The sequence below is a fragment of the Mauremys mutica genome, chromosome 9, assembly GCF_020497125.1.
Source record: "Mauremys mutica isolate MM-2020 ecotype Southern chromosome 9, ASM2049712v1, whole genome shotgun sequence".
NCBI lineage: Eukaryota > Metazoa > Chordata > Testudines > Geoemydidae > Mauremys > Mauremys mutica.
The window spans coordinates 10,936,856-10,951,130 of NC_059080.1; the positions used below are offsets into that span (position 1 = coordinate 10,936,856).

At 45.1% G+C, this 14,275-nt stretch overlaps 1 protein-coding gene across 3 annotated transcripts in view; it reads right to left on the reverse strand.

Annotated features, from left to right (window-relative positions):
- The window catches only part of CD99L2 (CD99 molecule like 2), an 85,804-nt gene that overhangs the window by 22,176 nt on the left and 49,353 nt on the right, over nucleotides 1–14,275 (reverse strand). For 2 of the 3 annotated variants that reach the window (XM_045031077.1, XM_045031076.1), the window contains exons 3-5: nucleotides 8,809–8,847; nucleotides 5,285–5,350; nucleotides 3,602–3,640 (exon numbers count right to left, since the gene is read on the reverse strand). In XM_045031077.1, the coding sequence (XP_044887012.1) occupies nucleotides 3,602–3,640; nucleotides 5,285–5,350; nucleotides 8,809–8,847 (144 nt within the window). The remainder of the gene's footprint in view (nucleotides 1–3,601; nucleotides 3,641–5,284; nucleotides 5,351–8,808; nucleotides 8,848–14,275) is intronic. The other variant, XM_045031078.1, reaches the window with a different exon arrangement.

The window sequence follows — 14,275 nt, forward strand, 5'->3', positions numbered from 1 at the left end:
ACGAGTTCAAGTTCTCAACGAGGCACCTTGAATCAAATGACTTCTCTCACCAGGGACTGAATCCAGAGCAGGCACCCCGTGTCCACATGTTAAAGGCATGTTGAGATATACAGCAGGCTAAATCCCAGTGTTCATAGTTCTTATCTACAGTACAATTGCTATTTACAGAAGTGCACCGTATGGGAAAGCCAGATGTGAACTGTCAGCTGAATGCTAGAGCCAGTCTGCTGAGCGCAAATCCTACCATGCAACTAGCAGTTCCCTGCCACATAAAGCTAGCAGACTGCTCCTTACTATCAACCCTGCACCTGCATCTACTGACCAAAATCACATGGATTTATTGGGTCAATTCCTAGCCACATTGAAATTAATAGGAGCTTTGCCATTGACTTCAATGGGGCCAGGATTTCACACCATGCTGTCTTTTTCTAATGTGGAAACCCTGCTGACTTTGAAAAATGGAACATGGTGTGACAATTCTGGATCATGCATGTATTTATTATGCATACAAGTACTGGTGCTGGATCATAGGCAGGGATCAGTGATAACTATCTACCTAGGTTCTTGTAAGGTGCCTTATCACTGTGGTATCTGATCTGGATATGGTGAGCTTCTGAACCTTCTCCTCCCATTTCCCATTAATACTCGCCTTGTTCTCCCTGCCTATATCTCTTTGCTTACTAACAGTTAAATGCAGCTGAATTGTTCCCCTCTGTGCAGTGGTTGGCTTTTGTTGGGTACTAGCTAGCTTATGGTGTAGTTCTCTTCTGGCTTTTTGTTCCTCCTTTATTTTGAATAGAGGAGAATGAAACTGAGCAGGAGCAATGAGCCCTTCTGGCTTTCTGATCCTCCACAGGTTCTGTGCTAGCCTTGACCCCAATATATCTTAGAGCAGCCTCAGAGCTATGGCTGCAGGAAGTTTGTATGGGCTTCTAAGGCTTGCCAGAGCTCAGGCCACACCCCAACATACCCTCTCCAGTGGGGGACACAGGAGCCAGCTATGCTAGTTCCTGCACTTTCCCGGGATTCCTGGGGGAACCCCTAGGGTATGGCTACACTTATAAATCTGCAGCGCTGGTAGTTGCAGCGCTGGTCGTCCAGCTGAGCAGGGCCAGCGCTGGTGTGTGGCCACACTCACAGCTACCAGCGCTGGTGTGTGGCAGCATTTGCAGCGCTGTTGGGAGTGATGCATTATGGGCAGCTATCCCAGCGTTCAAGTGGCAGCAACGTGCTTTTCAAAAGGGGGGGGGGCGTAGTGTGACAGGGAGCGGGCGAGAGAGAGAGAGAGTGGATTTTTGGAGCCAACACTGTGTGTTACCTTCCTGCCTTGAAAAATCAGAACATGTTCCCGATCCCTTACCCTTAACTCTTAACTGCAAACAGCCTGCAGCCAACGGACTCCCTCTCTCCCCTCTGCCCCGTTTCTGTCAAGCAACACTCACTCCCTGCCTGCCCCATTATCTCATTTGATTGTTCACAGATTGATCACAGCAAACAGGAGCTGTGTTTGTAGATAAACAGCTCCGGGATCAACGGAGCTCCGAGTTCACAACAAAACAAAGAGAGGCTGCATAACAAAACAAAGAGAGTAATTTATAAAAGCATTCTGGGATATCTGCTAATACCCTGGAGGCCAATAACAGCGCTGGTGTGTGGCCACACTTGATGACCAGCGCTGCAGCACCAGCGCTGCAATCTTTATTCCCCATGCTGAGCCAGGTGTACAGCCAGCGCTGCAGCCAGGGAGTTGCAGCGCTGGATGTGCCCTACAGGTGTGGACACTTACTAATTGCAGCGTTGGAAAGCCTCCACCAGCGCTGCAACTCGCAAGTGTAGCCATACCCCTAGATGGCCAGTTATGCTAGCTTTCCCACTCCTTTGCACCACCAGAATGGAGGGAAGAATCTGGCTCACAATTTTTCATTCCAATAGTTTTGATGTCCCCTGTTACAAAGTTTAATCTCTTTATTCTGCTGGAGTTGTTCTTGAAGCTCAGAAATATAGTTGATACTCAGCAGATGTTACGTGATGCTGTTTCCACCTTGGTCTTCCTGGCACCTCAAATGAAAGCCATATTGGCCAAAGGGTTAGGTTGGGTTTGCTTTGGCTAGTGAGTGTGTTCGTTCCTGGAGCTCTCTCGCTTGCTGCAGTTTATTTCAAGCTGAAGGGCTGAGCTGCTACTCAGCTGACCCGTCTACATTTCAGCTGACATTTGGCTGGAATTGAGTGGGAGAAATTGCAGATGGTAAAACTTTTACCAAGCAAATTTCCTCAAATGGGTCCTGAGCAGATATGCAAATATGCCTGTATCTAATCAGCAAGGGCATTTGAAAAGCACAGAGTGGGGGAAGTGTCTCCCCACAGCTAGTTAGAACTGCACTGTTTCAACAGAGATTTCCTGTGTCAGGGATGATAAGAAACACGAAGGAGAAAAATGAAACCGAGAATAGTTTGTTGCCTTTACACACGGAAGGAAAGCAAGGGGCTGCCATTCTTTGAGCAGGAAACATGTGAGGCAGTAGGTCATTATTACTGGGGAAACTAAGGCACAAAACCGTTAAGACACTTGCCCTAGGTCACAAAGGAATCAGCAGAAGGGCTGGGAACTGAACCTATATTTCCTGAGTCCCGACCCAGGGCCTTGCCCACACGTCCATCCTGCACTACAGAAACAGATTTAAAAAAAGTTTGGAACAGTTTTGAAAAATGGCATCTACTGCACTGTACACTGCAAGCTCTTTGGGCAGGGACTGTGTATGTTCTGTGTTTGTGCAGCACCATGCACTGTGGGGTCCTGGGCCGGAGATAATATAACAGCGTCCTGCTAGCACAGCTCTTCTAAACCCTTTGTAATTCTAGTCTTGATGCTTGTGTGTTAATGTAACAAGTCACTGAAGCCGCCGAATGTGGCAGTTCCTGTCATGTGCACAAGGCTTGGGGCACATCTCTTGTAGCTGCACAGTTCCTGTGGTAACTGCACCTCTGAGCCTTCCTGGCTTGCTTGAGGGGGACTCAGATCTCAGACTTCTAGCCTGAGACAGGAACAAGTCTGTCTCTCTCTCTCCAGACTGAGGATTTTTGCTGCAATTTCCTCCTGCTGCTCCCTCTGATCATCTTAGCAAGTCTGAACTTAGTGCAGCACCTACAGTCCTGTTCTCCCACAGAGGCTAAAAGCGGGTGCCCAGCAACCACTCAGCCTTCATAAAACAAAGGACTTATTTAGAATCAACAGCAATACAGAGAAAACATACCTTAAAAACAAACAGCTTATTCACATGGCTTACCAGATGACCCCCATCTTCCATCTGGAGCCCCTGTCAGATCCTGGTTTGACCCTCCTCTATGTAAGACTGGCCACCTCTTACCACACACAGTTCTTTTCTTGCTAGGCCCCTTGAACCCACTCAAGTATATGCAATTTCACCCAGAGAGTGGTACAAGGTAAAGGGAAACTGAGTCACATATTCTTTCGTAAAAAAAAAAAAATCTGACGTTTGCCAGTTCTCCACAGCAGCGAATTAACTCATTGCTTAAAATGAATGTTTTCAAGACAAACAACCCATTATTTTGTTTGAATGATAAATGAATAAGGACACCTTACCTGTTCCACCCACTGGTTTTTTGGGCAACTTGGGAGTAGCTGTGATTTAAAAGAAAGAGGAAAAAAAAACTTAGTTACTAGTGTCACCTGGAAATTTATCAACTGTGACTTAGAAATTAACTACAAGGGCTTATTCATCACAGGATCCTTACACCCCATATGTGATGTGGAAGATTACAGGATGCTTAGACTACATGCTTTTCAACATTAATTAAATCATGGTATGAACTGAAAACCATTGTATTACCTCTCTTTTATACTTCATTTGCAGACCTCTCTCAAGCCCTGATCCTGAAAAAATTCATGCAGGTGCTTAACTCTAAGCATGTGAGTAATCCCACTGAAATCAACTGGACTATGTACAGTTAAGCACCTGTGCAAAATCAGACACAAAATTGCTGCTCACACCAATGACGGCATTACACACGCAGAGTCAAATTCTGCCCTCAATTACCAAAATGCATGCTGCTGCCCAGTGTAGCACAGAGCAGAATTTGATCCCCTGTCAAACTATGTACTTCAAACAGAGACTAGGCAAATCAACTGCTAATACAACAGGACTTCTCCAGTGCATAAAGCAAATAAGACATCTGTGGATGTGGAGATGCCATAAACGTTTATTCCCGCCTGCTTGGTCTCCCAGATCAGTGACAGTAAAAGATCTAAGTGCCCCACACCCCGCCAGGTAACAGAGAGTGATGTTTTACTGCAAGAAATTATCTTGCATTGATTTCTGGTCAATGAGAGCTTTCTAGTAACAGGAAAACATTGCAACTCCTGATACGGTCAATATTGTACGAGGCCAAAGTCTGTTTTGTTTTAAATACTGAAAACGACTGATGTTTGCTAGTAATGGGCTGTATCACCATGTGAGTATGAATAAAATATGAACAAAAGTTGTGGCTGCCCTGTTCCTGTTAGTTCTGCCTGTGTCTCCGAATATCGGGACACCTTTAAGCTGGTGATTTTTCCAATGGTGCGTTGTGATTAGGGCTGAAGATTGCCATGGCATTTTTATCAAGGAGCTGCCACAGTAAATTGAGTAAAGGTCAAGGGTTATGGGCGAAATGGTGTGTAAAGTAATGGGAGTGCCATTTAAAGTGGGGCAGGCATGCAGGGTGGGGGTGTTAGCTCCTGTTCCTGGGGATGGGATGGTCTTAGAGGAGGGGGATGGGAAACTGGGTCCTGCCCCCAGGGGTGGGTTGCCCAGCAAGCCCACCTCATGCACACCCTGAAAAGCTGGCTCCTGTCCCACAGGGCTAAGCCTGGCTCTCCGCTCCAGGAATTGTGAGGTCGTGGTGTCACCCAGGTTTGGACTGGCCACCCCTCTGTCATGGCATGCGGGGGATGGGAAGGGGGAGCCAGCCGCCAGGCCATATTTAAGTGAGTGGTGGTGTGACCTGGCATATGGGCTCTCAGCAACACTCACTCAAATTCGGCCTGGCCACCCCTCCACCCTAATGACTGAAGGGCAGCTAGGCCAAACCTGAGTGGTGCTGTGACCACGTGTGCCAGGTCATTGTGCCCAGAGCGGGAAGCTGGCCCAGCCCTGTAGTGCAGGAGCTGCAGCTGGGTTTATTAAATCATGGACACACCAGTCTTGGACAAAAAGAAGAATCATAGTATCTGACATTTTGACCACCGCCCGGCTCATAGTGATTTTCCTGTCAAAACATTACTTACGTCGCTTGGTGGGATGGTCATCCAGTGCATCTGACAAACTGAAATCGTCCAAACCATCCCCATATCCTACAGACAAAGAAGTGGCATTGGTTTTACTCGTTACGCCATCAAGCAGTACAGAGCCATTTGACATCCGACCCATCTATTTTTCCCCTTCAGAATCTCCTAGGTGCATTTCCAAGGAGAGCTCTCATCTGCCCCTACTTACTTCTGTCATCACAGAACTTCCATTCCCACCTCTCATCTGGCATCTATGGACTGAGGATGGCTACCCTTTGTTCCTCAAGGGGTCGGCTGCCCTGGTGGTGCCTTGGAGGTTCCCCCACTGGGGAATTATAGGAAGTAACTCCCTGGTCAGATAGGCCTGGCTCCTCGCAAAGCTGCTTTTTAACCATGCAGTGCTTTTAGCCACTGAGGGACCCCAAACTTTCGGCAAGCGAGAATCTTCAACCCTCCCCAGAGCCAAATTCCTTTCTATGCCCTACCTCCCTGTAGGTCAGGGACTCCAGACCCCATGGCATCACCTCCAGCGCTCTGTCGGGGAGAAGGCAGAACCTGACCTTGTGCCCCACTGGGTTTGCCTTTAGTTTCCAAACTGCAGAGACTAGGTGAGTGGCGATTCCTCTCCCACTCTGTTCAGTCATTCACATTCTCACAGCCCGTCAGGGGGTTATAGACGGGAGAAAATAACTCGCCTCCCCCCTTCCTGACTGTAGTCACTTCTGCAATCTCCCAAGCAGCTGTTGTGCGCTTTACTTGGGTGCTTCCCATCCCGGAGTTGGTATCATCGCATTGGCAGTGCTCCTTAGCTGCCTCAGTTTCCCTTCTTGCAGCTGGGGATTCAGTCACAACCATGCTCTGTGCTGCCTCAACTTCCTTGGTGTGGGTGGGCAGAGGGCTAGCCTCTCTCCCTAGCCTGGGGGACAGGAGTCAGGCAGTCTAGAATCATAGACTTTAAGGTCAGAAGGGACCATTATGATCATCTAGTCTGACCTCCCACACAACACAGGCCACAGAATCTCACCCGCCCACTCCTGTATCAAACCTGCGTCTGAGCCACTGAAGTCCTCAAATCATGGTTTAAAGACTTCAAGGTGCAGAGAATCTTCCAGCAAGTGACCTGTGCCCCTTGCTGCAGAGGCGAAAAAACCCTAGGGCTTCTGCCAATCTGCCCTGGAGGCAGATTTCCAACCCCAAATATGGCGATCAGCTAAACCCTGAGTATGTGGGCAAGACTCACCAGCCAGACACCCAGGAAAGAATTCTCTGTAGTAACTCAGATCCCATTTCATCTAACATCCCATCACAAGCCATTGGGCATATTTACCGCTAGTCGTCAAAGACGAATTAATTGCCAAAATTAGGCTATCCCATTATACCATCCCCTCTATAAGCTTATCAAGCTTAGTCTTGAAGCCAGATATGTCTTTTGCCCCCACTACTCCCCTTGGAAGGCTGTTCCAGAACTTCACTCCTCTGATGGTTAGAAACCTTCATCTAATTTCAAGTCTAAACTTCCTGATAGCCAGTTTATATCCATTTGTTCTTGTGTCCACATTGGTACTGAGCTTAAATAATTCCTCTCCCTCCCTAAATGCATGGCCTTGCACTTGTCACTATTAAATTTCATCCTATTACTATTACTCCAGTTTACAAGGTCATCCAGATCTTCCTGTATTATATCCTGGTCTTTCTCTGTATTGGTAATACCTTCCAGCTTTGTGTCATCTGCAAACTTTATTAGCACATTCCCACTTTTTGTGCCAAAGTCAGTAATAAAAAGATTAAATAAGATTGGTCCCAAAACTGATCCCTGAGGAACTTCACTAGTAACCTCCTCCAGCCTGACAATTCACCTTTCAGTATGACCGGTTGTAGTCTCCCCTTTAACCAGTTCCTTATCCACCTTTCAATTTTGATATTAATCCCCATCTTTTCCAATTTAGCTAATAATTCCCCATGTGGAACTGTATCAAATGCCTTACTGAAATTGAGGTAAATTAGATCCACTGCATTTCCTTTGTCTAAAAAATCTGTTATCTTCTCAAAGGAGGAGATCAGGTTGGTTTGGCATGATCTACCTTTTGTAAACCATGTTGTATTTTGACCCAATTACCATTGACCTCAATGTCCTTGACTTCTTTTTCCTTCAAAATTTTTTCCAAGACCTTGCACACTACAGATGTCAAACTGACAGGCCTGTAGTTGCCCAGATCACCTTTTTTCCCTTTCTTAAAGATAGGAACTATGTTAGCAATTCTCCAGTCATACAGTACAACCCCTGAGTTTACAGATTCATTAAAAATTCTAGCTAATGGGCTTGCAATTTCATGTGCCAGTTCCTTTAATATTCTTGGATGAAGATTATCTGGGGGCCCTGATTTCGTCCCATTAAGCTGTTCAAGTTTGGCTTCTACCTCAGATGTGGTAATATCTACCTCCATATCCTCATTCCTATTTGTCATTCTCCCATTATCCCTAAGCTCATCATTAGCCTCATTAAAGACTGAGGCAAAGATTTGTTTAGATATTGGGCCATGCCTAGGTTATCCTTAACCTCCATTCCATCCTCAGTGTTTAGCAGTCCTACTTCTTCTTCCTTTGTTTTCTTCTTATTTATATGGCTATAGAATCTTTTACTATTGGTTTTAATTCCCTTTGCTAGGTCCAACTCTACATGGCTTTTGGCCTTTCTCACTTTATCCCTACATGTTCTGACCTCAATAAGGTAGCTTTCCTTGCTGATCACTCCCATCTTCCACGCCTTGTAGGCTTTTTGCTTTTTCTTAATCACCTCTCTGAGATGCTTGCTTATCTAGCTTGGTCTACAACTCCTGCCTATGAATTTTTTCCCCTTTCTTGGGATGCAGGCTTCTGATAGTTTCTGCAACTTTGACTTGAAGTAATTCCAGGCTTCCTCCACCTTTAGATCCCCAAGTTCTTCAGTCCAATCCACTTCCCTAACTAATTTCCTTAATTCTTTAAAGTTAGCCCTTTTGAAATCAAAAACCCTAGTCACAGATCTATTTTTGTTTATCCTTCCATTTAGTTTAAACTGAATTAGCTCATGATCGCTCGAACCAAGGTTGTCCCCTACAACAATTTCTTCTATGAGGTCCTCACTAATCACCAAAACCAAATCTAAAATGGCATCCCCTCTTGTTGGTTCAGCAACTATTTGGTTCATGCTGCAATTCACACCCTTCTGCACACCTGTTTAACTGTCTACAGATTTGCATTAATTACTTTTAGTTTTTGATCATTCATGCTTTAGGTGACTTTCCCACCTTAACTCTACTGATTGCCTTGTTTCAAGAAAGAAATTAATGCCTTCATTCCCGGGATAGGTGGGTGGATGCCCATGTACCAGTATGGGCTATGGGAAAGCGAGTGACATTCTTTCATAACAATAAACCAGAAGTTTCCCAGTTCTTCACAGTAAGAGAATAACTCATTACTCACCATAAATGTTTCCAAGAGAAACAACCCATTACTCTGAATGATAAATCAATAAGGATCTTTACCTGTTCCACCCGCTGGCTTTTTGGGCAACTTGGGAGTAGCTGTGATTTAAAAGAAAGAGGGGGAAAAAAACGTAGTTACTAGTGTCACCTGGAAATTTGTCAACTATGACTTAAAAATAAACTACAAGGGCTTATTCATCACAGAATGCTTATACCCCATATGTGTAGAAAATTACAGGATGCTTAAACCACATGCTTTTCAACATCAATTAAATCATGGTATGAACTGAAAACCAATGTATTAGCTCTCTTTTATACTTTATTTGCAGACCTCAGCAGGCCCTGATCCTGCAAAAGTTCATGCAGGTGCTTAACTTTAAGCACATGCATAATCCCACTGAAATCAACTGGAGTATGTACAGTTAAGTACCTGTGAAAGATCGGGGCCTATGTGCTGCTCACACCAATGACAGCATTGCACACACAGAGTCAAATTCTGCCCTTAATTACCATAATGCATGCTGCTGTCCAGTGTAGTAGGGAGCAGAATTTGACTCCCTGTCAAACTATGTACTTCAAACAGACTCAGTAAACCAACTGCTAACACAACGGGACTCGTCCAGCACATAAAGCAAATAATCATCCTGAGAACATGGAGGGGCCGTACGTTTTATTCTCACCTGCTTGGGTGTCTCAAATCAATGACATTAGAAGATCTACAGCGCACCATACTGCATCAAGAAACAGATGGGTTTAAGAGAAGAATTTATCTTACATTGATTTCTGATCAATGAAAGATCTGGTCAATGAAAATATCACAACTCCTGATACTATTGTATCAAGGAGTGAAAGGGGGGGGGTTAATAATGCAAGCCACTGATTATATCTGTTAGAAGTAATGGGCCATGTTACCTTCAGCATAAATAAAATATGAACAAAAGGTGTGGCTACCCTGTTCCTATTAATTTCTGCCTGTCTCTCTGAATATTAGAATGCCTCTCATCTGGCAATATTTCCAATGGTGTGTCATGATTTAAATCAGCTAGCCTCCTTCAGGTGCTTGCTTTCTGCTGCATGATCTGTTCAAGTCCAAGGATGCAGTTTAAGATATGTCTCGATCTGATAGCCCTGGGACTTTGGGATGCTTGCTCCCTTGTACCAGAACCACAGCACTCCAGGTCACAGCGTTTAGTCTGTAGTAGTGTTCTCCCGCAGCAGGTGTGTATGGGTCATTGTAATTCTACAGGGATAGAAAAATCACACAGGGGAGAGGTCCAGGGCTTGCTACATTGTCCTTAATCAGTATGTGCTAACACTCTGCAGTGGTCACTGGTCTAATATCTCATTATCCATCATCTTTCTAGTGGGATGAAGTATTCATTTCTAGCCCTGGCAGATTACAAGGTATCTGATCTGAAAATCGCCCCATTCAGATTATGTGCATTTTTCCTTCCCCATGTGAATTACAGTACAAGAAAGCAGAAGCTAAAATAAGCCCTGCTAGAGCCTGAAATCTGTGCTTATGCTGTAAAGCAAGGGATTTCAAATCTTTTCATAGCTTGGATCACATCTTTAATGGGCTGTCACCAGGGCACATCACGTCCCATTCACAACCCATGGACCCACCTCCCTTTCAATTCTCAGAATGTAACACTTGCCCTCCTCTTCTCAGGGCTTGTCTACATTCAAAACACTACAGTGGCACATCTGTGCTGCTGGAGTGCTTCAGGGTAGACCCTACCTATGCCAACGGGATGGATTCTCTTGTTAGAGTAGGTAATCCACCTCCACAAAAGGCAGTAGCTAGGTCGATATAAGAATTCTTCTGTTGATCTACAAGAGGACTTAGGGTGGCTTCCTGTGCTTCTCAGGGATGTGGATTTTTGACATCCCTGAGAACGTAGTTAACCCAGACCAGGCTCAGTCACAATGACAACTTGAGCAATTGTTCAGGTGGCACAGTGATAACAGGGAGATATTTGATGTATTTTCAGCTGACTTCAGTGTGACATTCTACTGGAAACGAGCAGAAGCAGCACCATGTGAGCAGTTAGCTGTCTCTGAATCATCAATGTGTGGTCTGTGGATCAGCAGTGGTCTAAGGACTACAGTGTGGGGAACCACTGCTTTAAAGCATGTGTGTGTGATGGGAAGCAACATATTAATAGGAATGCCATGGTTTTGTAGTAGTCTTGTATCTGACAACTTGCCTGGCTTGGACTAGTACAGATGTTTTCAGGACTGGGGGATTTCTTCAAGTGCTCCATCTGGAACACTGATCAGAAAGGGGGAAAAATTGACCCCTGAATTCTGGATATCTTGATGGGTTTCAAAGAGCCCTCTGGTAAAAGTAGAGCAGTCTTTTCCTCTATAGGCCAGATCCTCTGCTGGTGTATATCTGTGTAGCTCCATTTATTTCAGAGAAGCAAACTATTCACACCAGCTGAGGACTTGGTCTACAGTTTCTGCACACCATGGGACACATTCTTGTATATTCAGGCAGTTTCCTACTGAGGTCAGTGGAAGCCACACAAATCCATTCCAGGACAGAATGTGGCTCATCACTGGTTGTGTTCACAGGGCTGTACAATAATCTACGCTGGTTAAGGTATTAGATAGGGACTTATTTTCTTGACGTGTCCATAAATGCACGGAGAAGAAATGCAAAGTCCTAGTAGCAGACAAGATCAGGAACCCAACAGCCTTTCACGCTGTGATTGATTCCTTGCATTTATTTATCAGGGGAAAGACTATGGTCCAGAGTCTGGTCTGGGTAAATCAGAAGTCCTTCTACTGAATACCACAGAGTTGTACTGGGGCAAAACTGACCAGAATCTGCGTAACTGTCTATTCTGTGTAAAATAGTATCTAAGGACTAGCAATGTCAAACAGCTGTGCTCCTGCAATAATAGTGTCACCTAGCCATGAAAGATATTAAGCCATACCTTAACATAAAAATAATAAATGAGTTTTCTTTGCCTTCTCAAGTACCAGATAAGATCCCCCTCTTAGAAGTAATCTGCTCTAAATGATGATCTACAACAAAAATAACTAAAACAGGTTATTTTCCCTAGATGCTGTTTAGCAATGGTACTAATGGTTCACTGGCTTTTTAAAGGGATTTGGAATCCCAAGAAAAACTTAATCTACAGGAGAAGGAAGTTTTGCCTGTTCAGATTTTTTTTTCAGTGTAGAAAAGATCTATGGCATGAAACTACATCAAGAATATTATACTGCTAAACTAGTAAAAGTACTTTGAATGCAGCCCAATTGGAGTGCTCTGTAGAGATGGTATCAATAGGGTAAGAACTTGTCACTGGATAGTGCTATCCCAATGCTGCATAAGCTTGAGTGAAAATGGTGCTTTTTTGGTGACTAATTTTGTATTGATTTTAATAAAGAAACATACAATGAAAAGTACAAAAAAGTAAATGACTTACAGCTTATATATGTTTCCTATGGCACATGCAGTATTTGGATGCCTAATTCTGTTGGGTAATTTTACAGCTTGTCAAAGACCAAACAACACAAAAGCAGACAATATCACACAGACATAACATGTTAGGGTGAGGTCACAGTAATAGAGTAGGAGAAGACATGGATGACTAGCCAGGAGGGAAAGAGATGGGGGGAAGAAGGAGTGGGGAAGAGGCAAAGGAGTTAGGTGGAATGAAGGCCTCTCATGCTTTGAGCCATCTCAACACTTTTTTTTTTATCCAGATGTATCTAGAAATGGGGTCCACATTTCTTTGACTTCATATAATTGCTCTATACAGCAATCAGCTATTCTTTCTTTAGCTGCTAATTAAGATAAGTCTGAATACCACTGCTCTATTCTGGGTATCTCTACTATTCCATTTTTGTAATATCATGCAGTTGATTATCTATTTCAAATAATGAGACCTGGATCCTGTGACAATGTTGTAGAAAAAGAGTTGATTTTCATTATACCCAATGAGCACTACCCTCCTCTACAGCAGAGGTCCCCAAACTGCGGGGTGCACCCCCCTAGCGTGGGGGCGTGGTGGGCCCAGGCCAGTCCCCACAAGGGGTGGAGAGGGAGCACCATCCAGCCTTGCTCCAACCCCGCCCGGCCCCACAGCTCCGCTCCCACCCCCAGCCTCGGCCCCTGGCCATGGTTCCGTTCCCGGCCCTGGCCCCAGCCTCAGCCCCCTTACCGCTGCATCCCCCCGGCATCCCTGGCTCATGGGGGGTATAATCGAGGTGGGGGTAGGAGGGCACGACCCTGAAAAGTTTGGGGAGCACGGCTCTAGAGATTGCCTGGTGAACAGTGATGCAATTAAATGACTCTATTGGCAGGACACTCCTTTACACCAAGCATCATGATATGGGACATGCCAATGCTACTGAGCCAGTCATGTCAGATTGTTTTATCCCAACTGACTTTGGAGGAAGAGGTCATATTTTTATTTGGAATCCTTACAGTGGAAGATAATTTGTGCTTTATGCAATTCACTGTGAGATAAGTCTATCTGAATTATCTGGGCAGAATTCAGGAGGTTGCACAGGGGGTTAGGAATAATCAGCCAGGTGCAGAGGAAAGTGTGAGGCTGAAGGTGGTATGAATATGTCTGAACACCTCTACTCTGTGCACAAGCACAATCGGAAAGGAGAACAGCATATCATGTGTGCGCAAAACGCTTCTTCCAGCCATTCATAAATTCTCTACAAGAAATGCAGCCACATAAGGTTCATGGGTGAAAAACTGACCAGAATTTGTCCCCAGGCCTATTCTGTGTAAGAGAGTATATGAGGACTGGCTGTGTCAAACAGCTGGGCTCCTGAAATGTCACCTAGCCATGATAAATATTAAACCATTACGTCATTTATAAATTCTTTATTACACATGTGGCCACTTACTGTTAAAGGGAAAATCATGGGGCCATGGCAGAAAGGGGGCAGGTTAGAAGCTTCCCACTGCATATGCCAGCTTCAGGAGGGGACTGGCCATCCTCAGAGCCGACCAGGTGTGCAAAGAAGGAAGAGGGCATCTGCACCTGCTGCACATCTGGGTGGTGCAGAACTAGTTGGCTAGCCACCCTCTCCAAAACACTTGGCTGTGCCCCCTAACCCGTCTTCTCCCCCCGGTCCCAGGACAGCTGTGTACCTTTAATGGGGCTGCAGGAACCCATATGGCACTCATGGAGGGGAGAGGTGATGGGAGGGGTCTCTGTAGTGCTTTGGAGATAAGTGGGAGGATCTCCTAATCCCTGGTTGTTTTGGGAAGGGATTAACTAGGAGCTTGATTTGTGGTTGCAAATAGGGCATTTAGCCATTGATATGCTCCTGGAATCAATTGTGGAAGCAAAACAATACAGGCAAGAGGGAGAGTCTTGTGAAAGTCTAAGCCATAGGGTATGTCTACACACCAATTAAAAATCTGCAGCTGGCCCATGGGGGCTCTGGCTCATGGGACTGTCTAATTGCAGTGTAGACATTCAGGCTCAGGCTGCAGCCAGGGCTTGAACATCTACACTGCAGTTAAACAGGTCTGTGACCATGAGCC